Raw genomic sequence first — 23,762 nt, forward strand, 5'->3', positions numbered from 1 at the left:
CCGCCAAGGGAGCCCGTGGCAAACCTCCCGTTGACTTCAACGGGAACAAGAGGAGGCTGTGAGGGAAATATCGGCTTCAAGCCCTGCCCTCAGTTGACCCACCGAAGGCAATGGCATGGGTTTGTGCAGAATTTGGTCTGTCGAGTTGTCGTTCGTGCGCTACCCTTTGATCAGCTCACGCTGGGATCTGCCGGCGTCCCTCCTGTCATGAAATGAGACCTTAATTCCCTGCAGTTTTTGCTCCATAGATTTAACTAAAAAAACAGTAAATGATTCTCATACGTTTCAGCTATAAATGTCGCCATAAAATAGGGCACCCATTAAAATGATTTGTTGTATGCGATTGTTCGGAGCAAAGGCGCTGGTGGAAACTCACATAAAGTCCCAATGCTTGAAGCTGTCAAGGCAATTACCCACGAAATCCCATCCAGCTCAGCCTTGTATAGACAGGAACAGTAGCTCTCTTTCTCCGACTTGGCTTAAAAACATTCCTGTGGGTATTGATGGAGTCGGCAGAATGAAAGCCAGGCCATGGCGTGTCTGGAGGACTGCTGTGTGTCTGGGTGGTGCACATCTCCGAGACTGCTCTGCAGCTGTGGGCATCAGTCTCTACGGCTTTATAGTGCCCCAGGCTTCCTGAACCATATGCTTTCCCACAGCCACCAGCCCATTTTTGGCTCTCTGAAGTCCTCCCTGTTTGTCTGCACTGGATCCCTATGCTCTTCTGGCCTCCCTCATCCCCATAATGCCGGAGCCTGCCAGACCTCACCAGGTCTCAGAAGAAGACATCCCAACACCCTGAGGGGAGTGGATATGGGTCGCCAGCCAGGGGGTGAGCGTCAGAGGGAGCATCCCCACACCACGGTGTCCCTGCTCAAGAGGGATGGATGCTCACCATGTAGGGAGGTCTCCCAAGAGCTCACCTGGCTGGCAGAGGCGAGGACACCCAGGACATTCAAAGTAGCAATGGTCACTTCGAAATACCTAGGGACACGCACGGAGAGGTGGCACCAAAAAGGGAGGGTTAAATCCCCTGGCACTCCAGACCGTACCTTGAAGCTTGGCTGGGTGGACGCAGGAGAAGGAGCATCGCTTCAGGTAGGTGGTCCCTTTGGGGCAGGAGAACTTGGCGTAGTAGACATGCGACTGGTCAGGGACACCGCAGTCAACAGGGTCACAAGTCACAGATCGGTCCCACCACCCTGAGCTGCACGTCAGAACCACGTCCTGCTGCGGAGAAAGTGAGGCTCCATCAGACCCCCAAAACCCAGCTCTAACAGTATGTTCTAGTACCGCAGCCAAACGGGCTGGCTCAGGTTTCAGGGACTTTGTGTGGCACAGTGTGGCATTCCTTGGGGTTCAAGGCATGATGCTGAGGGTGTGAAAGCAGTGACTGGTCCCTGGGGTGACACGCAAGTCACCTCTAGAGGCCTTCTGTAACTGCTTGCCTCCAAGTGTGACATTGTCTAAGCGGTGCTAGAGCACATTAAGGGCCAAAAGATATCCCTTCAAAATACCCCAAAATTTCCTGAACTACAAGTTATTCCCAGCTCTGTGCAATGCTTTGTTCTCCCCTACAAGACCAACTCTTAACACAGCTGTTGATGTACACCTCTCCTGTTGACTGTTTTTCCCCAAATGTCCTGGTCCTGTCATGCCCATGGAGCCCACTGAAATCTGAGGTTTGTCTACCAGTATTTATAAGTTGTAATTATGAGTCTGGGGGATTGCATGAGAACCAGAGTCCCAACTACCAGGGGTGCCAGGCCTAAATGTGGTCAGTATGTGCCCTGGACCTTGCCAAAACACGATGGCGGGCCACAGTTGCTATCCCCAGCCCACTAACCCGAATCCAGCACTCCTCAGAGAGGGTCTGCAGGGGAAAAAACAAAACAAAACAACAACAAAAAAAAAAACAGGTTTATTTCAACTCCTCCTGTTGCCCCTTCGTTGACTGAGCACAACCACGCTGCCTGTGGTCTGTCCTCCCAGCCAGCACATCCAGATGGAACCTGGACGTGGTGGCCCTGAGGGACATCACTAACTTTTAGCCTGGTGCTCTCTGGTGCATGGCAGGATCGTGGTGAAACTGAGCCAGGTGGAGAGGACACCCAGTGGAGAGTTGTGCATTTTTCCTTAAAATGCCAGGAGATGTATACAGGTACGCAGGGTCATACAGGCAAACTGTCGGAGACTAGGGAAATGTGGCGAGCTGCAGGCATGCGAACGAAGCTGCTGGCTACACCATGCTCTCCTCTATCCTCCCCACAGACCAGGAAAGGAATTTCTAGCACCTCTCACAGGACACGTGCCTGCCAGGGGCGAGCACCTGCAGCTCTCCGGAGGGCAGAGAGGTCCACCCTGCTTCCACAGCCTGGCTCCACTCTTCCCTTCAGGCCTGCGTGGTGGCCAGCACAGCCCTGAGGCTGCTGGATGAGTTCTTTCTTGCTGACCTCTGCGCTGCCCCAGGGGCTGGGCAGCAGTATAGCAGCACAGCACAAAGGAAGAAAAGCTCCTGGAGGCTGCTCTCCTCTGCAGCCCTCTAAATATAGTCGCTCTGCAAGGATGTCATTTTTTTTTCCCCGAGCTACTAACTTCAACTTTAAAAGAGAAAACGCCCCTGGGATGCTTAGCCCTCCCAGCAGTGCCCATCCAGAGAAGAGAAATGCCTTCCTCTCCCTCTGGGAGTGCACCACCCCAGCCTGGGATGTCCCCTGCAGTGGTATTTAGCCTGGCAGAGCTGTGGCTGCATGGGGCTTGGGAACCTGGGGGAATGGCAGCAGAGGAAGGAGAGGGTCCGGAGCAGCTCCACCAGCACTGAGGTCCAGTGCCAGGGCCGTCATCAGCCTGAGGTTCATTGAAAAAGCCTGGGTTTGGAAGGACAACGTGTCCTGGGGCCACACCAACCACCCTGGGCTGCTTAAGCCCATTCTCAACCGGCCCAGCAGTCACTCACCTGCGTGGAGCCCAGGCTCTTCCCATTGCTGGAGCGGAGCACGAAGCCCTTTTCGCAGGTGATGGAGCACTCCATGTGCCTCGGGCCATCAGAGGTGCAGTTCATGCTGGCGGTGTGAGCAATAGGGGGTTTCGTACAGCTTCCCAGCCCTGCACAGGCACCGTGGGCACAGCTACGGAGAAGAAGAGGGAAGGGGTCAGCCAGCAGGCCCCTGGCGTTGTGCAGCAGGGGGCGGCTCTACAGGTGGCACCTGCATGGGATGCCCAGCAGGCCACGGGTGGGTACAGAGATGCATGCCTATTCCTCAGCCCCTGCTTATTCTAGGCTTGGCTTTCCAGAGGCAACAAAGCCCAGACAGCAATATTGGGTGTTCCTCCTTCCCAGTAAGTTTTGAACCCACACCTCAATTTCAGTCAGCTTTAGCGTGAAGTAAGAGTTCCCTGTGCTGCTATTTAATGACAAGATTAGCAGCAACAAGTGGACAGGAAGAAAAGATGAAGAAGCCTTTTAAAGCCTCTACTCCTAGAAGGGCAACAGGCACATCAAGCACTGCATTGGACATCAGAGAACCCACGGGGGATGCTCCAACTGCAAAAAAATGGTTTAGCTGAAGAATGAGCCCCTGCAGATTCATGCCATCCATGAGATGTTCTTCAAACTACATGCAGACCCCTCCCAGGCCTGTCAGCAGAGTCCAGAGCTTAATGTCCACGTGGCTGTGCTAAGCTGCGGTGATGCCAGGCTCTTCGGGAACAAGAACATCTCCATGTGCATCTGTCCAGCCCTATAGGCTCAGCTGGGGCATACCTAGGACATTTGGTGGCTAGGACTCTTGTTTTTTGCTTGTTTCTTTGTTTTTATCCTTTTGCAAATGGTGCTAAGGTTGACAGCAGCCCTCCTGGAGTGGGGCAGAGGTGCTGCAGCTCCAGGCAATATAGGGGGAGCAGAAGATGCCCCTTGATGCTCCCCTGCTCCCTGGCCAAACCCCACTTTGCACAGGGCTGCCCCAATTTTGTGCACTACGTTTGGCCCACAGGAAGCATATGTCGTGCTGCCTTTGCCTTCCGCATTTGCTCAAGCCCTCCAGCTGAGGACACATGGCTAGAAATTCCTCAAACGACAAAAAACCCGGTACTGACATGGATATTAAGGGAACGCAATGTGCCGCTGAGTCTGGACAAGTCTGCCGAGCCAAAGGCACGGTGGAAACCTGGGGGCCACAGCCCTGCAAGAGCTGGTGGGCACAGGCAGAGGGGAGGAACGGCACGGGAGGGGACCACAAAGGAGAACAAGAAAAAAGAGGCTGTTTTTTCAATGCAGACCTGTTTATGAAGTGAGAAATGGTTTCAGGGCAGCTGCTGCAAATTCTTTCACTAGCTTATATTTCCATTTGCTTCCTTTTTAAAGAATTTGTTTTATGAGCAGAGCGTTTGTCAGGTCATTAGCTTCTGAGGGCATCTGGTACCAATTGTGGCCCTATCCCCTCCTGCAGCTACCTTCTCCGGGCAGCTGCTTTGCTCCCTGTCCGCGCCCCCCGTGCACGCACACACGGTCCCTGCCCCTGCTGCACCTCCCCGGGATGCAGGCGCTGTCCTGACCCACATTCATCTGCTCGTGAGGCCACGCTCATTGTGGTGGCACCTCCAAGTGCATCCAGCTGGGCCAAGGGCTCAACTCGAGCGGCTCCACGGGTGCTGGTGGAGCAGTGACACAGCCCTGGTCCTCCGGACGTCTGCTGTCTGGTGACAGCACTAACACGGCATGCATCGTTTGCAGCTCTGCTTTCCACCAGTTTGGACACACAACTGGCAGTGCTGGTAGAAAGCAGACCAAGAAACACGCACGTTACTGACTATGTTACAAATGTACCATGATTTGTAGAGGTAGGTATATGGGGAGATTTATAGCTGTGTATCATAATGTGAGGTTGAAACATTCCTTTTTATATACACCTCACGTGCATTACCTTGCACGTTCTATATGTGCAGATATCTTTTATCTTTCTCTCTTAGCCCCAGAAGGTGACTAACCTGCTGCTGTTCTCTCTGTGTGACGACCAATGCCCACATCCCACAAAAAAAAAAACAAAAAAAAAAAACACTGCATTTTAGTTTGGACACCATCTGAGGCATGTTCTCAAGTCCTGAGTAGCTCTGAGCTCTCAGCCTGTACTTTGAAGTCTAATGCTGCTATTCCAGACCTAAAGAGGGGCTCTCATCACTGAAAGCTGGCTGCTATTCTCAAATACATCAGTAAGCTCAATTAAAAACAAAGCAAAAAGTCGTTCTATCTACATGCTTTGCCTTGATCACTTCCTTTTTCATTGCCAACACCACTGTGAGTGCCTTTGCATTATTCTGCGTCAGGACATCTTTGAGCCTGATGCCATACAAGTGCAGGACAAGAAAAGCCATGTGGCCTGGCTCCATCGTGCCTTACTATGGCTCGGGTAACGCAATGGAATAAATCATTGCTCCCAGCCGCTGGAACACCCCAACGAAGGCTGGACAAGGAAACGGTGTAGTTAGCCCAGTTCTGATCTCAGCATGAAGGAGCTCTTTCTCCTTTTGATGATAAATGAAATTCCTGTATCACAGCTGCAAACTCCTGACATTTGGCCATTTCTGGTTCAGACCATTTAAGACGTATGGCGAGCCAATATATTTTTTTTTTTCTGTGTGAAACATCTAAAAAAAATTTCCATTTTTATCCCAGCACCCTTTGAAGCTCAAACTAATGATTTGTCAACAACATTTTTACAAAATGCAAAGCTTTTTCTCCTAACTTATTCCACATCAGCACCAGCCTGCATGACTTTCTGGGCTCATCGAGTTCCATAACTCATACATGAAAGAGAATTTCAGACCTGGAAATTTGTGAAATTCTGCCTAGGGATGGCCTTAAGTACTCTGGAATGATAAGAGCTTTCTTATGAAATGGGACCAATTCTATACACTTAGGGTAAAGATTTTCCTTTGGGATTCTTCATCATTCTTTAATAAATATGTGAGGCAACCACCACCAGGGGAACATGTTGAACCAGTGGTGACAATGCTGGTAAGAAGGGATCATTTTGTTGTAATGAAACCCAAATTCTGAAAAGCTAAAGTTTTGCATTTTACAGCAATTATTTCACGGAACCCAGAAAATATTGATGGATTTACCCAAGTCAAGCAAAGCCAAGCCAAATACAGTGCAGCTGCCTAAAGTACAATAAATCATCCATAAATTGCTGTAGTATCTACCCTAGCTTTCAACCCAAACATTGCTCCTAAAACAGCCCTTAACATCAAGCTCCAACTTTAGCAGGGGAAAATTATTATTATATGAAGTTCATCTCATAGTGCAAATCTGGGGGAGAAGGGGCTGTAGGAGGTGTTGATGGAAAGGTAAAGGCTTCAGCCAAATCTCCCCAAGTTGAAAGTAGTCACTGCATACACTCTGGTGGAGTCTGGATTGCGGCACTGAACATCAGTGAGATAAAAGATGTTTACCCCAATGCGGTCTAGCGAAAGAGGATAGCCGGGAAATGAGAAAAGGTGTTTTGGAAATACTTGGAAATTTCTTCTCCCTTCAGGCATGTTTCTCATGAAGGGGAAAGGTCTCACACTATTACAGTAAACCTGATGGCAACCGTCCTTGTGGGAGCAGGCTGCATGTACAGACCCAACGGTGGTGATACTTCTTGATTAAGATCTTCACTGAGGCTGCCACCTCAAGAAAAGATGTTTGCTTCTGTATGCGACTCCCAAAGAAACTTGCCAAAAAAATAACATCCCTATGAGTCATCTGCTGTCATCCACCTCACAGATAGAGAGGAAGTACCAGTGAGATGTCGAATGCACCAAACTAGGTTTACAGAAGCTCAGAAAGCAGGGCTGGACAGGACGCTGGGTTTGGGCTGTTGTGCTTCCCAGCCTGAGGCAGGATGGGCTGTACCTTCATCCTGCTGTGAGGAGCTGGCCTGGCTCCTTCCTGAACACAGCACGCGGGCAGGATGTGTCTGCCAGGCCGCATGCCTTGCTGTGACCATCCTCGATCATCCTCGTGGCCGCCTCTGGACCCGATCTAACAACCCCACATCCTTCTGGTGCTGGGGGCCCCAGACCTGGAGGCAGCACTACAGGTGGGGCCTCACAAGGGCGAAGTAGAGGGAGACAATCCCTTGCTGGGGAGGATGGAGCAAAAGGCAGTGACTGGAGCTGGAGATGGACAGCTTTCATCCTGAAATCATGAAAGAGGCCACTTCTCAGCACAGAGGGTTACTGGATGCAAGAATAGCTCAGCAGGGGAAATGCTGAACTCATCACCTCCTGCAGTCTGTAATAGAAGATAGGAAAGCTTTCTGAAGGATGTGTTTAATCCAGCTTCTGGGCAAAATGTCGTTGCCTGTGTGCAACACTGGGGAAGGCAGGGCAGAACGGGTCAGGCTGGCTGCAGCGGTACACTGAGGGCCTCCAGGAGCAAACCCGGGTCTCCCAGAACTCCTTCCCTTCTTCGTGGGACACAGGGAGGACAGAGGGCTTTGCGTGATTCGCATAATGTCCCTACTGGTAAGAGAGTGAGGGAATCAAGACCAAGGTTCAAGGGTCTCACCAGGAGGTGTGCCTGAGCCAGGAAGGGAATGTCCCTTGCATCACACACAGCATGTCCATGGCAGCTCACCTTTCTGCTGCGTATCAGGGGCTGGCCACATTTAAGGAATATTTTTGGGACCAGGTGGCCCTTCCTCTAAGGTGACACCAAGCAGACTGTTCCTGAACTGTTCAGCTGCTGTGTTCAACTCTCAGGATCAAACTGGTGAAAATAAATTGTGCTGAGAAATGTGTTTTCCCTAGGTGAGACTGGCTAACCCCAGAGAAAGGCAGAAGAGGCCTTGAGCATCCTAAAAAAGCCCATATAAGAAACATTAAAACCAAGAAGGTAGCTGGGCTGCGGAGAGCAAAGGGTATGGAGCAGCCCCTGGAGATGGTCCTAGCACCTCCGAGGGTTTGCATTGTCACCTCTGCTGCCAGAGGAGAGGCACCTTGAGAGGTTTGAGGGCAGAGCCAAAGGCTGAGGTAAGCCCATGCCCTGGGAAAGGTGGTGGTCAGGACCACTTGGTTCTTGAGAAGTTTTGTCCTGCAGGCAAGGAGAGAGGATGTGCACAGAGCCGCACAGATGCAGCTATCTTTTAACACTAACAGATACAACTCTCCTCCTCCCTCTGACTTTCCCTTCCTGACAGTCCCCTTCCATGAAGGAGGAAGCCCGGCCAGGCTCCCCTTGAGTGCACAAAATGAAGTTCTGAAGGCGCAGAGGAGGGCAGGCACGCAGGAAATAGAAGCACAATGCAGCCTGCATTTTGTAGCACCTTGCCTGTTAACTTGCCAAGGCATTTCCCAGCATATGCTAACATAAAATAAAACACGCTAAAAATAAAACTGAGCTAAAAATAAAAATAACAGAGGAAATGAACAATGTTCCCCTGGTTCACTATATAGTCTGTACCAAGGAAAACAGGAGGGATTGTGGCTCAGTGTTAAAATACAAAGAAAAGCATGAAAGGTAGAGAGCCCGAGCCTGGTGGGACGGCAGTCCTGTCGAGGGGCAGCGCTCCCTGCTCTAGGTGCTGCTTGGTCTGGAAGGGACAGACCCACAGGAGAGTGCCCTGCATCCAGTTTCATACCAGGCACGTATATCTCTGCAGATGGGAATTTTCAGGGAACTTATTAAAAGTCTGGTTTCTGCTCGACCTCATGTGGTTGCGATTCGGTGCAGAATGCGAAAAAGAGCCCAGTGGAGAGGGGGGGTGGTGGTGCTGGTAGCGAGGGTCAAGGTCCATGCCACTTTGGTCTGCCAGTGCTCTTCCCACCTGTGATGCCTGAGGTGGGTTTGAAGGGAGAAGACAACTCTTTCTTCAAAACAAGGACGTGTTTTTCTAGCGACAATCGCCTTCTGCATCCTGACCTGGAGATGGCTGCATTTCACCAGCAGAAACGTGATCTCTTTGTTTTCCTAAGCCTGCAAAGCACTTTGAGATCCTTCAAGATGAAAGATGTTGCAGAAATACCAAGCAGTCATATTTATTATTTTGGCAACGAGCATTTCTAGGCTGAAGTCAGGAAACCTCGTTTCTTTCTTGCTTTTGTTGCTGTCCCTTTCTTGGGTTATTTTAGGAAAGCACTTACATGCACGTACTGTGTATGCGAGGCTGGGTGCATGCGAATGGTCAATTCAACTTTTTATTGGAATAACACAGATCTTCTATGATCTTTTACAGTTGAATATCTCTAAACCTATAAAGATTTTACATTCTTTTTTTTTTTTTTTTTTTTTAATAGGGATACTTTTCCCCAGATTCCACCTGCCCTTATGTGAAACCAATTATTAGCCCTGAAAAATAAAAGTACTACTGAACATTTGTTTTGGATATGAAATAGATTTTATAAACACAATAAAAGGGAAAAAAATACTTGGACCTTTCCTGACTTAGCAAAGGCAGATCCTTTATTATTAGCAAGACTACTGGAGATTGTAAATCAAAGCCTTATCCCCTCTAAATATTCAAGCTTCTTGTCCAGAAAAGCAACACTATAAATAGCATTTCCTACTCCTCAGACTCTGGGGATCTGATTTGCTTAGCGTGTTTCCTAAAGACACGTGCATAACCTGCAGTTTAACATCCTGCCCCCTCGCAGCTGAGCAGGGAAGGTCACTGCAGGGAGGCCAGCAGACTGGGCTTGGGGTGCTTGAAGCTGCTTCATGATAAGGAAGGGCTGAAGCTAATCACTTTGCCATTCTTCCTGCCTGGGTGATGAGCAGAAGATTTTTAAGACACTGTAACAAGGCTGATTTCAGCCCTGTGTCCACCCTGTTAATGGCTGGAACCTCACGATGCCTCTGGCCAGAGGAAACTGCTCCGGAAATCTCTTCTCCAAAGGCCAGCCCCATGCCTGACTTTGCTGCCTTCCTCTTTCCCGACACTGGAAGTGGTGTTTTTCCTGAAGGTGGGATTGGATCCCTACTGATGTGGATCCACTGGTGTCTAACAGAAAATGAGCTGACAGGGTCTCCCCTTGAAGCTTCTTCTCTCTCACCAGCTGTATGTTTTTATGAAAAGTTTACTTTCCTCTGTCCCTTTATGTACTTCTGCCCATGCATAAGCGATGCTGAGCTATGTCTGGTCAGTCTGTTCATCCTTCCAGCCACTTCTGAGGGGGAGGGGGAAGCTCTCAAGCAATGAGAGCACAAAATTATTTTAAAGGATGAGAAAATGTAATTGAAAAACCACATCAGTTGGCTAGGGGCTTGGAAGCATGTGTGTACATAGCTGTAACAGCTACCAGGAGGAAACGGACTGCATTTCAGGTGGACACTGATCCTTTAATGTAAGGCTGAGAATAATATTTATATGCTGACTCACTAAGATTTATGTTTCTGTATAAATCACACATGCACTTAAAAAAAAAAAAAAAAAAGTAAAAAGCAACTGCTGGATATTCACAGCTTCCAGAACTCTACATAAATCAATCACACCATGATCCCACAAGCTTTTAGACAAACACACACACGCTCATTCATTATCAGGGATGTTCATCCATCCAGGGCCATCAGCAGCAGAAAAATAACGACAGGAGTAGCGACGCGATGACCCTAGCCAGAGCCCTTTGCTCTTAGTGCCTCCACAATAGCTCAGACCCAAACTCAGCATTCCCAGTTACGTGATTTTAGCAACCAGGGGTTGCCAGCCCCACTACTGCTCCAGGTCAAAGCTGGGTATCATCCCCTTGTCCCTCCTCATGTCTGCATGCTCTTGCTGCCTTGTCGACTTAACCTATCTTGGGTGATGGTCCTTACCTGTGCCTTTGCTAGCTCAAGCTGCCTGGAAAGCAGCACCCCATTCTGTAAACACCTCCTCTCCTTCACAGCTTTACAAAGACACTCGGGCACTGCTGCATGCCTGGCATCAAAGCACTGTGGCAGCTATCGTCTTTATCAGCAAGGCAGCCCAAGCCAGCAAAGGGAGGCTGCCAGCCGTGGCAGGGGGAGCTTTGTCCATGTTCCCCATATTGCAGGGAAGTAAAGGACTGGGTGGGATGATGTCAGCAAAGCACACACAGAAGAAACCCTCAGCAATAGCTGCTCAGCAGAGAGAGCTTGGCTTTCCCATCAGGAAACACTGCCTTCATGCACTTCTGTGCATATGCACAGGCCATGCACAAAGTCTGCTTTCCTGCCCCCTCACCCATGCAGCGAGATAAACAAATCAAGTCTAATTACACCTGCCTTTCCAGTAACAATTCAAAACCCACCTGAGAACAGTCACAAAGCAACTCTTTGAGGATGAAGAGTGGTCACAGAGCAGCTGGGTTTGGAAGGGGCCACCTGGTCCACTCCCTTCCCCCCAGTTCAAGCTCAGGCACTCCCTGCATGGAGCCAAACCCAGCAAAACCCAAGCCCAGAGCCCCTGGAAAGGCGCCCGAGGCGGCAATACCTGTATCGCTGATGGCCGTGTCCCTCCTCGTGTGGCAGCAGGCACGTGGTGGGGTCAGCAGAGCCCGGCAGAGCTGGCGTCCGCAAGGCCACGGCTGCGATGCCCACGAGCGGGGAGGAGAAGTTGAGCAGCACCGACCCGGCCCGGTAGGACGGGTCCTTCTGGCCGCGGGTTGCATCGATGACGAGCGGGTTGTGCTGACACGACAGCTCGTGCGTCCCTGCGAGGTGAAGAGGAGAAAAGAAGGCACAGGCTCAGCGCTGGTAGCACCGTGTCTCATTCCAGTGCTCCACCACCACCCCTGCTTGCCCACGTGTCTTGGCAGACAAGCCCAGAGCACAGTTTGGGCAGCAGAGGCGCTGCGCCCGGTGCTCACCCAAGGAGCGGTTCAGCCCTTCCACGTTGCTCAGCTGGACGGTCACCCTCGGCTTGTGCTGGTCGCTCGGGGCCGTGCCGTCAGAGGCCAGGAAGACCAGGATGGAGGTGGGCACTGCGGGTCGCTCGAAGCACACCTGGGGGAGAGTCGGAGCACACACACCTGGTGCAACCCTCCTGATGGCACCAGAGGGAGGCAAGGAGGGAGCAGGTGGGGAGAGGAGGGTTGGGGTTCACACACTGCGTGGGGTCAGTGAATGGGCAGGGGGAAGGAAAGGAGGGTGCAGGAACATGGTCCTTCCCCTCCTCCTTTCCCTTCACTACTATTTCCCACGTGCACCAGTCCTGCCTTGCCATACATTTATGGCATCTCCCCAGCTTCCCCACTTGCTGCTATTAAAACGAAGCCCTGTTTGACCAAGACCTGGATCCCCCTTTCTCTGCCCTTCCTCGCCAGGTTCCCCCTTCTACACCAGCGAGGCACCTGGGTAGTGCAAGCCCCGGCTCTGCTGCCACACTATTTCCACTAAAAACAAGACACGGCCCCAGAAGCCAGAGCGAGCGCGAGCTGTCCGTCAGCCAACACGTGGAAAGATTTGTGGCAGGAAGTCCTGCCTGCTCGGAGAGCTGACAGCTCCCCACTTGTCTGCAGCCCTGAAGGCTACAGGAGGCAGCTGGGAAATGGGTGGCATCAATCACGGCGGGGCAGACGTTCCTGGGAAGTAAGAGGATAGAAATGTTTTTCTCCCCCACCCCAGACCCCCCCACACCCAGCGCCAAGATGTGTTTCAATCCAGATCCACCCTATGGAGTGTTTTTGTTGAATGCAGGCATAGATGGAGTCCAGAAATTCAAGGCGAAGCTGCATTTGGGAGGAGGACAAGTCCCGGCTGGCCAGGCACAGCCCGGAGAGCAGCCACCAAGCGGCGTTTCAGCCCAGCCATGCTGGGCACTGCCCTTGCACACCACAGAGCTCAGCTCTCGGCCGGTGCTAGCATGGGGTGAGGACAGCACCTGCCCCACTGCTCCCTATCCCACCTAGGCAGCCAAAGTGGCACAGCCACTGACAGCAGCCAGCCTTGGGTGACAGCTCAGGTCTCCCAGCCTGCAGGAGTGCACTGAGTGGCCCCAAGTTAGAGCCAGGGCAGCTGGATTACCTAACATCCCAATTTACTTTAAAAAAAAAAAAATAGTTCTTAATTTATTTTTACATATTTTGTGTTTGACCACAGCAGGCTATCTGTTTAATTTTTCTTCTCCCTCCCTGCCCCCCTTCACATTTAATTTCCTGTGTGTTACGCATCGTGACTTGCCTCCAAGTGATTTTGATTCCTCCCTGCATCGGATGTGTTGCAAACAGAGAACAAAGCATGGCCGCAGATCTGCAAGTGGTAATTATTCCCATCTGCACGGTCGATGCTTCATTAGGTGGTACAGCCACGTGCACCTCTTGCCCCCCTACAACACGACCCAACCTTTTCCTCGCTCATTGGTGCTACCTCTTGAGGAGGTAGGAAGCAATTCCTACACTGTGGTGAGGCTCGTGGCATGGTTTTAGCCCAGGTGACACAGGTGCAGCTCTGAGCTGGCTGAGGGGGGTGGTAGCCACGAAATTACATGTGCACGCGTGTAGGAGCAGCACCGTTCCTGTCCGCACAGGCGGGCGTGCTAGGCAAATTGTCAACAAGAATCTGTCTTTCCCAACCCAATATGTTACCAATCAGGAAAACTATTAAAAAAAAAAAAAAAGAGAGAGAGAGAGAAAGAAAAGGGCATATTTATTACTAGTCCATAAATAATTTTATGGGCGGAAAATAATAGCACTCCTAAAGAGAGCATGGAGAACCAATAATGAAAGTCTTTAATATAAACATCCATAGAGGAAGAGAACTGACCACAAGCTCCAATAAAACTGGAACATGCTTTAACCCCCGGTGAGAAGTGGAGAGCAAGCTTTCATCTAGGTAGGGCAGAGAGGGAGATTTCTGCCTTCTCACTAGCAAAGGAAGAAAGGAGGTACGTCCGTCATGGCCTACACCAGAGACTGAACCTGGAAAGTAGGTTGTGAGCACAGACAGAGGGGGGAAAAAAAATCAGTTAAAGGAAGTTCTTTGGAGAGGACCTCAGAGAGGATGGAGAGGCAAGAGCGAAGTTTATTGGCTTGGGTTTGGTGATTCCCTGAGGCTCTGAGAGTCCCAGGATGAGGTCCTCTCTAGACAGCCTCCAGCCAAGCAGGGCAAGGTGTCCCTCAGGCTGCTGAGGAAGCAGCAAGCCACAACCCATCTTTCCAGTAACACGAGGCAGCAGCCACGAAACCTCCAAACTGTGGCTGCAGTCAGAAAATCAACACTGTAAAAACCGCCTTGGCCCAGCCCACGGCTCTTCCCTGCCCTGCCTGCTGGGATGGAGAGGTTGATGTGCCAGACACCCTCTCAAGACCAGCGCAGGCTGGGGACCAGCAGCTTGGGCACATAAAAGCGTCTCCTTAGGTGTGGAGTCACCGAGGCAGGAGGACAGTACATCTCCAGGTGAAGCCAACTGGAAGTGGGATTTTCATGAGGCTAAAGAGCAGATGTTCTGATCTTTATCCTGGCGTGTTGAGAGCAGCCTCTCTTGGAGGCTCAGGCAGCAGGTGACCCAGCATCCCCAAAGATGCTGCTCTTCTTATAACCCTCACAGCTTCTGAAGCACCCGCTGCTGCTTTTCCCAGCCATGGGGAGCAACAACAGCAACAACCCAGGCCTTTAGCACAGCTCAGCCAGCTTGTGCCCACCCTTTTGCGGGTGTAACAGCACAGCTCGACTGCAGGGAGTAGTCAGGAGCAAGTTGTTTCTCAGCCTCAAAACATTTCTGTGGGCTTCTGGTTTCTGGCACAGCCCTCCTCCTGGCAGTCTGCCCCAGGATGGGTTTGCTGTTCACAGTGGGAATGGGGCAACTACCTAAGACCCAGCCACAGGCATCCAGGGTTTGCAAAGAGCTTGGTAGGGTATACAGTCCCATCCGAGCAGCTTTTCAGGCTGCCAGAGCTCCTACGGAAGGGCAGAAGAGGACTGGCCTTGGTCACCAAAGTGTTGGGATAAAGGCAAGCATATCTTTCTGTGCCTGACCACACGCCCTCGCTTACCTTGAGCCAAACTTTCTCACCGCCCAAGGGCATCCTCTCCTCATTTGGATCCTGAGCATTGTCTTGGCTGCGAGAACATGGGAACCAAGCAGCCTGGGAAAGGTCCTTTGGCACAGCGTGAAGGTAGGATTTACATGCCTGAAAGAAGAGAGGTTTGTATTGTTGTTTTTTTTCAACCCAGAAAGAAGAGAGGGAAGTAAGAGAAAGAATTAAAGAGCACCTACAGGAACTAAGGGGAGGCTCAACACAGTGTGAAGCAGAGGTAAGGACCCTGAGGTGTTCCTCATACATGTGTGCAGAAAGCCTTTGTCCTTTTGGGGTGGTGTAAATATGCTGTTGAAGTACCTCATGGTGCCTGTGGACCTGAGACAGGCTGTAGGATGGCAGAAAGACCATAGTCTCTGGATTGTGACTGAGCCAACAAGATCTAAAGATGAAGATTTTTTTGCCTGAATACCAGGTTTCAGCACGATTTGGTGCCCTGCGGTGTGCCAGGCCTCCCTCTAGGCCTGGGGGACAAAGCCTGGGAGATACGTGTGTCCTTCTAGAGGATTAGACACCCAAGCCCAAGGCATCCCACTAATCACGTGCATACGGACAATTTAACTAAGCAAGGAACCATCTTCATGATACACAGATCATCAGATCAGCTGAAGTGCACATATAAATGGCTAAAAATGTGCCCTCTCTACACACTTATTCCCCTTCTTCAGCTTGCTAGGAAAGAATACACACACACACCATGTTACACCATGTTAACACTGATCAGGTGAAATCCCATCCGAGGACCTCCAGGGCCCTGCTCCAAAGCCTATATGAAAGATGATTCTCCCATTGATTTTTTCTTTGGCTTCAGATCAGACAGCCTGAGAGCAGCACAGATGTTGATGTACATGTGATTTTATCCTTTCAGGCCCCAATTTTATAAGGTATTACTTTTTTTTTTTTTTTTTTTTTTTTTTTTTGTGGAACCACTGCTCACGTGTACTTAGCTGGTGGGACAGGGGTGGTCCCTTACTGCATACAGGGGAGGTGCCCCCCATTTGATGAGAAACTCCTCCATGGACTGCAATTCCTGGCCCTAGAAACTACTGCAAGAGGGTTGTAGGAAATGCTCTGGTCTTCTACTGGCTCTCTGCATGGGAGCACAGTAGTCAGTCAACACTTCCAGAGCTGCTCTGAAGCTTTGATTTCTGCCTCAGTAAAATCCTGCTCAGACAGCAAATCCCCCAGCTTTACTGGGAGGGGGTGGGGATGGGCTAGAAAAGTCTTTTTTTCTGTCATGCCTTCACTTACCTTCGCAACAGGCTCTCCAGTGGCCAAGGAAGCAGGGCAGGACTTCTCATCCTGATGCGAGGCATAGGCTTTTGCTGCCCACAGGTCCACGTATCCGTTGGGCGTGTAGGGACCGCAGTCTAGGACACTGCTTGTTTTCTCAAAGGGCTCACACACGCCGTCTCCATCATGCACGTAGCACAGGCTCGGCTCTCCTGCAAGGAGATGGAGAATGCCCTGCTTGCAAACCAGGCTGCAGGCACACACAGCTCCTCTCCCAGGAGGCGTGCTGGTCATTTGGCCCTGGGATTTCCTATCATGAGGGCCTGACAAGTCCTGTAGATCACTCCAGCTGCAGATCCACATTTTATTACAGTGACGTGCACCACCATGTGCTCTAAGGACTGTTATGAGGGAAGTGAGAGCAGTTCACTGTTTTGATTTCTGCCTAGCAAGGGTATCTCAAATCTACTCAGACTCACCGACACAGTTGAAGCCTTTTTCCTTCTTACACTTCCTGGAGCAGCCATCTCCATCCAGCAAGTCCCCATCATCACATTCTTCCTCCAGGCTCCTAAGAGGACATCACCCAGATGTGTTAACACCACCCTTGACTCACACTCCCTGGGTGCTTCTGCCTCATAACAAGTGAGGACTCCATGCCTCAGGTCCATTTCCATAGAAGGGGGGAGAAAAGGAAGAACACCGCATGGGGTAAGAGGGAGGAGAAAAGACACTGCATCATGCCCAGGGGATGAAAACGGGGACAAAGTTCAGGTTGGACCCCTCATCCAGACCCTGCTCCTCACAAAGACCATCTCCATCTCCTATGCTGGGAGCACAGCTATCTTCAGGCCGGTACCCCTGGGTGGAGGACCAACCCTGCACTTCCCTTTTGGGCAGGATGACCTGCCAGCTTAAAGACCCTCAGATGAGAGCATGGGTTTCTTGACTTACGCGGTCACCTTCCCATCCCCACAGTAGGGCGCTCCGTGGACGTGGACGAGCGGTGGGGAAGCTTCTCCCAGGGTTGTCCCAGAGACGGCCTGTACCTGGTAGCGGTACACCTGCCCAGGCGTCACTTCCCTGCAGGAACATGGAGGGTGTGAGCAAGGAGCAGGAGGGAACAACCCATGCAACCTGCAAACAAATTTGATCGCCCCTGTTACAGGAATCACATGTCTGTGCCCAGGCAGTGCTGTGGCTGGACATGCGTCTTCATACCCTAAGCTGCCAGAGGCAGCTGCTGTGGGAAGAGAGCTGCTGCCAGGTCATGCAGAGGGGCCTGCCATTCCTTCCCTGAGGGACTGAGCCGGGGAGAAGCTGCATGAACTCTAACAACCACTTTAGTAGCCTCATTTCTGGGTTTAATGAGTTCCTTCTTGTTAGCCTCAACTCCTTGGCAAGGCCTGTGCTAATGCAACGGGGCAGCAACAAGCTTCCTCGATGGCAGGCGGGGAGGCTGCTTGCAGCAAGACACAGTGGCCGGGCCTTGTAACCCTGTGAGCTCGAGCATGGAGTCTGCTCACAGCACCGGGCCAGACACAAACCCACTTGGGGGCCCGCGGCTGGCACTCACGTATCGACAAACTCGCGGTGCGCCTGTGCTGCCGTGGCGGGGGATCCATCTGCAAAGGGGGGCTCGCGGAGGACACGGTATCGGATCAGCTTGCAGGAGGAGCAGAGGGAGCTGTGGGGCATGGAGGTCAGCAGGGCCGTGTCTATCTCCATCCTCTCATCGAAGGTGTAGATTTTGACTCCGGACACCTTCTTGTGGATGTTGAGCTTCACGGTAAAAGGGACGTCACAGAAGGTGTCCAGGGGGCCCAAATGGATGGACTCCCCCTGCTCTGTCAGGATTTCGATGTCAGACAGTGCCTTGGGTGAGTCAGTGGAGAGGTACGTGGTCCAGAGGGTGAGGGAATCAGGGTAGACGGGGTGCAGGAAGCGCAGCTCCAGGATGCAGCCATCCGGCTGGGGGCAAGGCACGGTCATGTTCATGTGGTACAGGTGGAGCTCTGGGCTCCAGGCCTGCAGGCTGGGCTCGCAGGGCTGATCCACGTCTGGGGGCCCTAGGCAGAAGGACAAAGAAGAGGATGAGAACCAGGCGACAGCTGACCTTACAGGTGACCCAAAGGGGCCATCCTCCCCACAGGGTCCCCATAGGAGCTTATGCATCTGTGCTATAGCTGCAGGTTCCAGAGGTCGTGGACATCGCAGAAAGCAACAAGCACCACTGGCCTCCCATCTCCTGGTAGCATCAGATCTGCCAAGCCCTCTGACAGACAGGATATTGGTACCCACACTGCATCAGGTCTTGGTGCCACCAGTAGCTCTAGCACCTGCCTGGACGTGGCTGGAGGACACAAAGCTTGCTGTGTGGTCTCATGGGTGCAGAAGGCTTGCTGAGGGCCACCAGAACCTCCAGTATGGTGCCCAGGCTGGCCACAGCTGTCCAGCTTTCTTCCCCTGGTGGAGGATTAGCACTCAGCAAGACAGATGTAGCATCGGGCTTTCAGTCTCAGAAAGCATCACCAGATTTCATCATCCTGTAGTGAAATACTCTTGTCTCCATAAACCACTGCAAGCGTTCCTTAGGGAGCAGCAGTTCAAAGCCTGCATCCATTTAACTTTCCTCTTCTAAAAACCTTAAAACCTGTCTCTTTTCCACCAGAGCCAACATGAGCTTGTGATAATTACAGGCTCATGCAAAGGAGAAAAAAACATCCAATACTTCCAGCTGCAGTTTTAATTTGCCAGTGAATCAGACAGGCAGGGGAAACAGGAACTACTGAAGATAAATGAGCCAAGCTTTGATTTGTTTGGTATCACTGAATAAGCACAAATTTGATTATTTCTTTAACTTGCCTGTGTGCGCATGCATGTGTGTGTGTGATTTGCAATGCTAGCAGGAGATAATCCTATGATATGCCAAATCTAGAGATGAGTTTTCAGGCACTGAACCCCAGCTATATGCTGACGCTCCTGTTCTCAAAGCATGGGCTTTGTCCCAAGGGGGTAACGAAGTCCCAGCTGTACTTTCTCAGCAGTCCCTGGTGCATTTTCAGCCAGCCTTAGTGGCTCAAACACATGTAGACACACAGGACTAGCAGATCCTCTGGCTCCACAGGTTTCAACAGCAGCGTGCACACTACATGGGATTGTTTCACCTGGTCTCCTGCCCCTTCTGCAGCATAGAAAGCCCAAAAACTTCTGCAGCAGCTGCATGACCTTGTGAGCCAGAGCTCCCAGGCAGCTCATGAAGTAGCTCTGCAAACCAGCAAGAATAGCATCCGACTCCGATCAGCCAGGACTTGGTACACAATGCGTGGGACTGGGCAAGGGGCTTCTCCTGCTCCCTTCGGACAGAGTGGTCTCAAAGCCTGGGAACGTCCCCATGGTTTTGGATGAGGCCCCAATATCTATATTGTAAGCCTTTTATTTCAATGAAACCTTCTGGGTACCTTCTGGGCACCTCCTGCACTAGCAAGCCTCGTTGAAGAGGAGAAGGTTCACTCTCTCAAAGAAAAGCTCCTTTTCCTTCTCCCAGCAAGACCTCATCTCCACCCAGAGGATTCACGGACAAGGAGAGAGAGGACGAGAGTACCTTCTGCCTCTTCTGGGGTCCAGTAGCCAGAGGAGTCGCAGACCCGAGGGGACGAGGCCTCGTGCACATACTGACGGAAAGTGCCATCTTCAGCACAGTCATCACAGAGAGTGTCCAGCTCCCTGCAGACCACAGACACAAAGGAATTGCGTGTATAATCATGGCCAGTTACATTTCCATACAAGTTTGCTCAAGCAGGATCAGATACGAAGCTAGAAAACCAAGGAACCCAACTTCTCAGGAAGCCCCACGACAGATTGTTCTTGTCTGAATGGCTCACAACACCCAGCACCAGGAGGCTCTCATGCCTGGGTGGGTAACAGGTTCCTGCCACCCCCAGCATGAAAGGCCCATCATGGAGAACATTAATTCTTTGAAAAGACAGCAACCATGGAACCATGCTTGTGTCAGTGGCCCTAAAACACTTCATTTAAATTGCAAAAGACGGCTTTGTGAAGCAGCTTTTAAGCAAGCTTGAAATCTCTAAGATGTGCTTAAGGTCCAATAATAAAAACATAGACCTGAAAATTGGTGGAAACTGAACTGCTTTAGTTAGAGGGGCTGCTGAACAGAGGCAGGAGCTGCTTGTCCAGGTCTCAGCGACTCCCCAGCATTAGCAAGATAAAAGGAAGACAGCTGCCGGAGGAGGCCAAATGACTGATTCCATTTCTCCTGCTTGAAACATCCCTCAAGTTACCCCCAGTTAGTTACACCGCCAGTCTGCGACAGCGCTGGGAACGAAACCCAGCTCTTGCGGTTCCAGCTCCCTGCCTTAACCACAAGGCTGCATTTCCTCCTGGTAAATGGCTATTTTATACAATAAGTGCTAAATGAAGCTCGTTTTTCATTCCGTGATTGCACTCTTGGGTTTAAGAATTGGCATCACCTCCCGATGCTCCTTGGCATCGCCTCCCCACACCCCGATGGCAGAGGCTGGTGGGAGAGCCCTGCACACAGCCCAGATCCGCAGGAGCTGGTCACAGGGAAGAAGGTGCCAGGACCAGATCTACACCCTCCATCACCAGGGCAGCTGCAGGAATGGGTGCTTGCTAAGGCTGGGGTGAGACTCGCCAGCTGGCAGGGGGCACGAGGGGTGTGCCAGCCCTCCCTGGTGTCTTCACTGACTCCCAAAAGGCTCCCCCCATCCCCTGCTCTCTGCCCCGGCAGATCCCTGCACAAGTAAACCGATGTGAGGAGGATGTTGCTCTCTCACCTCTCGTGGATAACACCGCTGATGGGAGGCAGCCAGTAGATGCTGAGGGAGTCCTGAGTCTGCCCCGTGACCATGGGTGGGATTGGGATGGGCGCAGGCTTCTTGCTCTGGCTCCAGCGCTGGTACACCAGGTCCAGGTAGCAATGCATCCGGGCCACTTGGTTGGGGGTGAAGGTGTTGGTGCAGTCATCATCTGGGGGAACAGCGGTCAGGATGAGGGTGGCAGGGATCAGCTGGCACTCTCCCTGATCCCCGAATCCTCTTTTGGAGAACCCTCCTGGGGAGACCTGGGAGACACCAGCGCCTGGTGGCTCTCCTGCCAGGGATGGCTGGTGTCGTGTGTCCCCAGGGCCACAAGATGGCACTGCCTCAGCAGCTCCACAACCCCGCGCTTGCCACGGTGGCTCCGGTCATAATAAGTAACCGTAAATAAATTAATAATAATAATAACACTGCTTCAGGACAGGAGAACAAGCACATGCCAACAGGAAGGCAGAGCAGCCTCAGTGCACTTCCAGCAAGCCACGGGCAGGCAGGCAGGGAGGGATGGAAACCACAGCAAGAGAGGGGCTATGAGGTTCCTGCAACCGCATCCTCGCACACCGGGAGGGAGCACGTTAACTGGGGAGCAAGGCGGAAGGGAGTGAAACACAAGTTTCTCGCAGAGGTCACCCCTTCCCATTTCTAGCAATGACTGCTCCTCACCTGTGTAGCTCATGTAGTTGTTGAAGGGCGTCCCCGTGAAATGCATCTGGCCACAGGTGTCATTGGTAGGGTCTGGGTCCCGACAGAGCTTACTCTTTGGGGTCGGGGCAGTGTCAGCGCAGAGGTCTCCCGTCTCCATAGACGGAGTTGTCTCCCTGCAGGGATCGTCACAAGATTCCCTCTCGCTCACTCCCTTAAAGACATGGTACAGCCCCAGGACATGTCCCACTTCGTGGATCATGGTGTTCGTGTGGCCATGCATACCATAATAAGCAGGGTTGAGGACAACACCACCTGGAATTTCAAGCACAGGGAAATCATTGTAAGAAAGCGACAGTGAGCAGCTGCCCTTACTCACTTGTGCTGGCTAAAATTCTTCTCACTGTGCTTCCAGGTCACAAAGAAGGTGCCAGGTGGGGGCCAGTATTGGCCTTGCAGGGTTGGAAGAAGGCTCCCTTGCTTCAGAGTAGGGTGGCTGGTTTCTCTTCCCCCTTCTGACCATATTGCTCCCCAAAAAGTCTTCAGTTGTTTCAGCTACCATTTCCCTCTGTGTTTATAAGTCATTGTCTACTTTGGTTCACACTTAAAACTCCAAATGAAGTCTGGAGCTGGGGCACCAAACTGAGACCTGGGCTTACAGGGACAATCTTTTGAACCAGAGGAGAGATTAGACAGCTCACCCCCAGGCCCAGGTGGCTAAAGTATGCCAGCTCCTACGGCAGATGAGAACCAATTGCCTCGCAAAGTCTTGACACGCTTGGCTTTGCCAGCTGGGAGCCACCTGCAGCAAGAGTCCAGAAGATCCAAAAGCACTGGGTAGGTCCCATGCTCACCTTGCCCCGAGCAGCCTGCTGGACAAAGTGTTTCTCCTCTCCTGCCCACCTGCCCGTTATGAGAAGAGGAAGGAGCAATGATGTCGAGGAAAGCCAAGAGGAGCAGAGCCTTCCCTTTGCTCGCCGCCAGATCTGACTGCCAAGGCAGGATGCACATCCTGTAATGACAGCCGTGCCCCACACCCGCTGGGCAGCTCTCTGTGGAAGATGCTCAAGAACAAAACTTGCCCCTCTTCTCCTCTCTCTTCCTTTTCTTTTCTGTATTCTGCCCAAACAAACTTCTTTCAAAACTGCTCCTCTTCTCCCTGTTTTTCAGTGGCCATCTCCTTCCTCATCCCCTTCTCCTTGTTCCAGACACTTCTCTGTGCTGCCCTGTGGTGCAGGAGCAAGGGCTGGGAAATATCATCAAGACAAGAGGGAAAAAAGCAGCTCCCAACATGTGCCCAGGCCAACTCCAGGCAATACCTCCATGGCATGGCAGGCTGTTTTTACCCAACTACTGTTAACCTAGACAGCTCGGATGGCAGTGCAGTGAATAGTTGGCTCCCGTGCAGCTTGCTCCCTCCTTTGCAAGGCCCTGGAGAATTTACTGTGCCAGCTACCTCACAGCAAAGCCTCTGCTACTGCATCTCTGCTGCTGATCGCTGCCCCTGCCAGCAAAGTTAAAACTGGCAGAGGGCCACCGTGCGATCCTGTCTCCAGCCACAGCATAGACAGCTTGAAATCTGCTCCTGAATCAGCTCCGTGCGCTGCTGGCCTACCTCCTGTCCTCAAGTACAGGGCATTCCCTCCAAGCGAGGGCTTTCTTCAGATCACAGTGTCCCTGGCAGGGGACCAGCAGGACTGCGACTCCTCTGGTGGAGCCGTGCTTTAGGAAAACGGGGCTGGGGCTGGAAAGGGCCTTCCCAGATGCCCTGAGCAATTCTTCCAAGCCCAACAGGTTGAAAGGGTGAGGAAGTAAGGGTGGCACCTTCCATGCAGCGCCCTGCGCTGCGTGTGGCTCACGGAGGGGCTGGGAGGCAGCAGTGGCATGAAATGGCACCACTTCCTAGCAAAAAACTCACGGTGGTTGTTTTTCCTCATGCTTTGTCCCCAATGTGGAGGCTAAACCCAGGCATTTTGTTGGCCCAAGGCAAAGGATGGGGCACATAGTGACCGCATGCCCTTTCTCCCCAGAGCACTGGAGTAAAGGACCTTG

At 51.8% G+C, this 23,762-nt stretch overlaps 1 protein-coding gene across 1 annotated transcript in view; it reads right to left on the reverse strand.

The window, feature by feature from the left end:
- Window positions 1-23,762, reverse strand: part of PAPPA2 (pappalysin 2) — a gene marked incomplete at both ends in the record, with an annotated part of 72,349 nt that overhangs the window by 25,027 nt on the left and 23,560 nt on the right. Inside the window, 12 exons of the mRNA XM_082765729.1 lie at window positions 1,053-1,230; window positions 2,957-3,128; window positions 11,433-11,652; window positions 11,809-11,944; window positions 14,932-15,069; window positions 16,228-16,421; window positions 16,689-16,780; window positions 17,164-17,292; window positions 17,786-18,278; window positions 19,814-19,935; window positions 21,027-21,219; window positions 21,732-22,025. Of these exons, the coding sequence (XP_082621855.1) occupies window positions 1,053-1,230; window positions 2,957-3,128; window positions 11,433-11,652; window positions 11,809-11,944; window positions 14,932-15,069; window positions 16,228-16,421; window positions 16,689-16,780; window positions 17,164-17,292; window positions 17,786-18,278; window positions 19,814-19,935; window positions 21,027-21,219; window positions 21,732-22,025 (2,361 nt within the window). The remainder of the gene's footprint in view (window positions 1-1,052; window positions 1,231-2,956; window positions 3,129-11,432; window positions 11,653-11,808; window positions 11,945-14,931; window positions 15,070-16,227; window positions 16,422-16,688; window positions 16,781-17,163; window positions 17,293-17,785; window positions 18,279-19,813; window positions 19,936-21,026; window positions 21,220-21,731; window positions 22,026-23,762) is intronic.

This window comes from Aythya marila (assembly GCF_965140915.1).
Source record: "Aythya marila genome assembly, chromosome: 8".
In the NCBI taxonomy this organism is placed as follows: Eukaryota; Metazoa; Chordata; class Aves; order Anseriformes; family Anatidae; genus Aythya; species Aythya marila.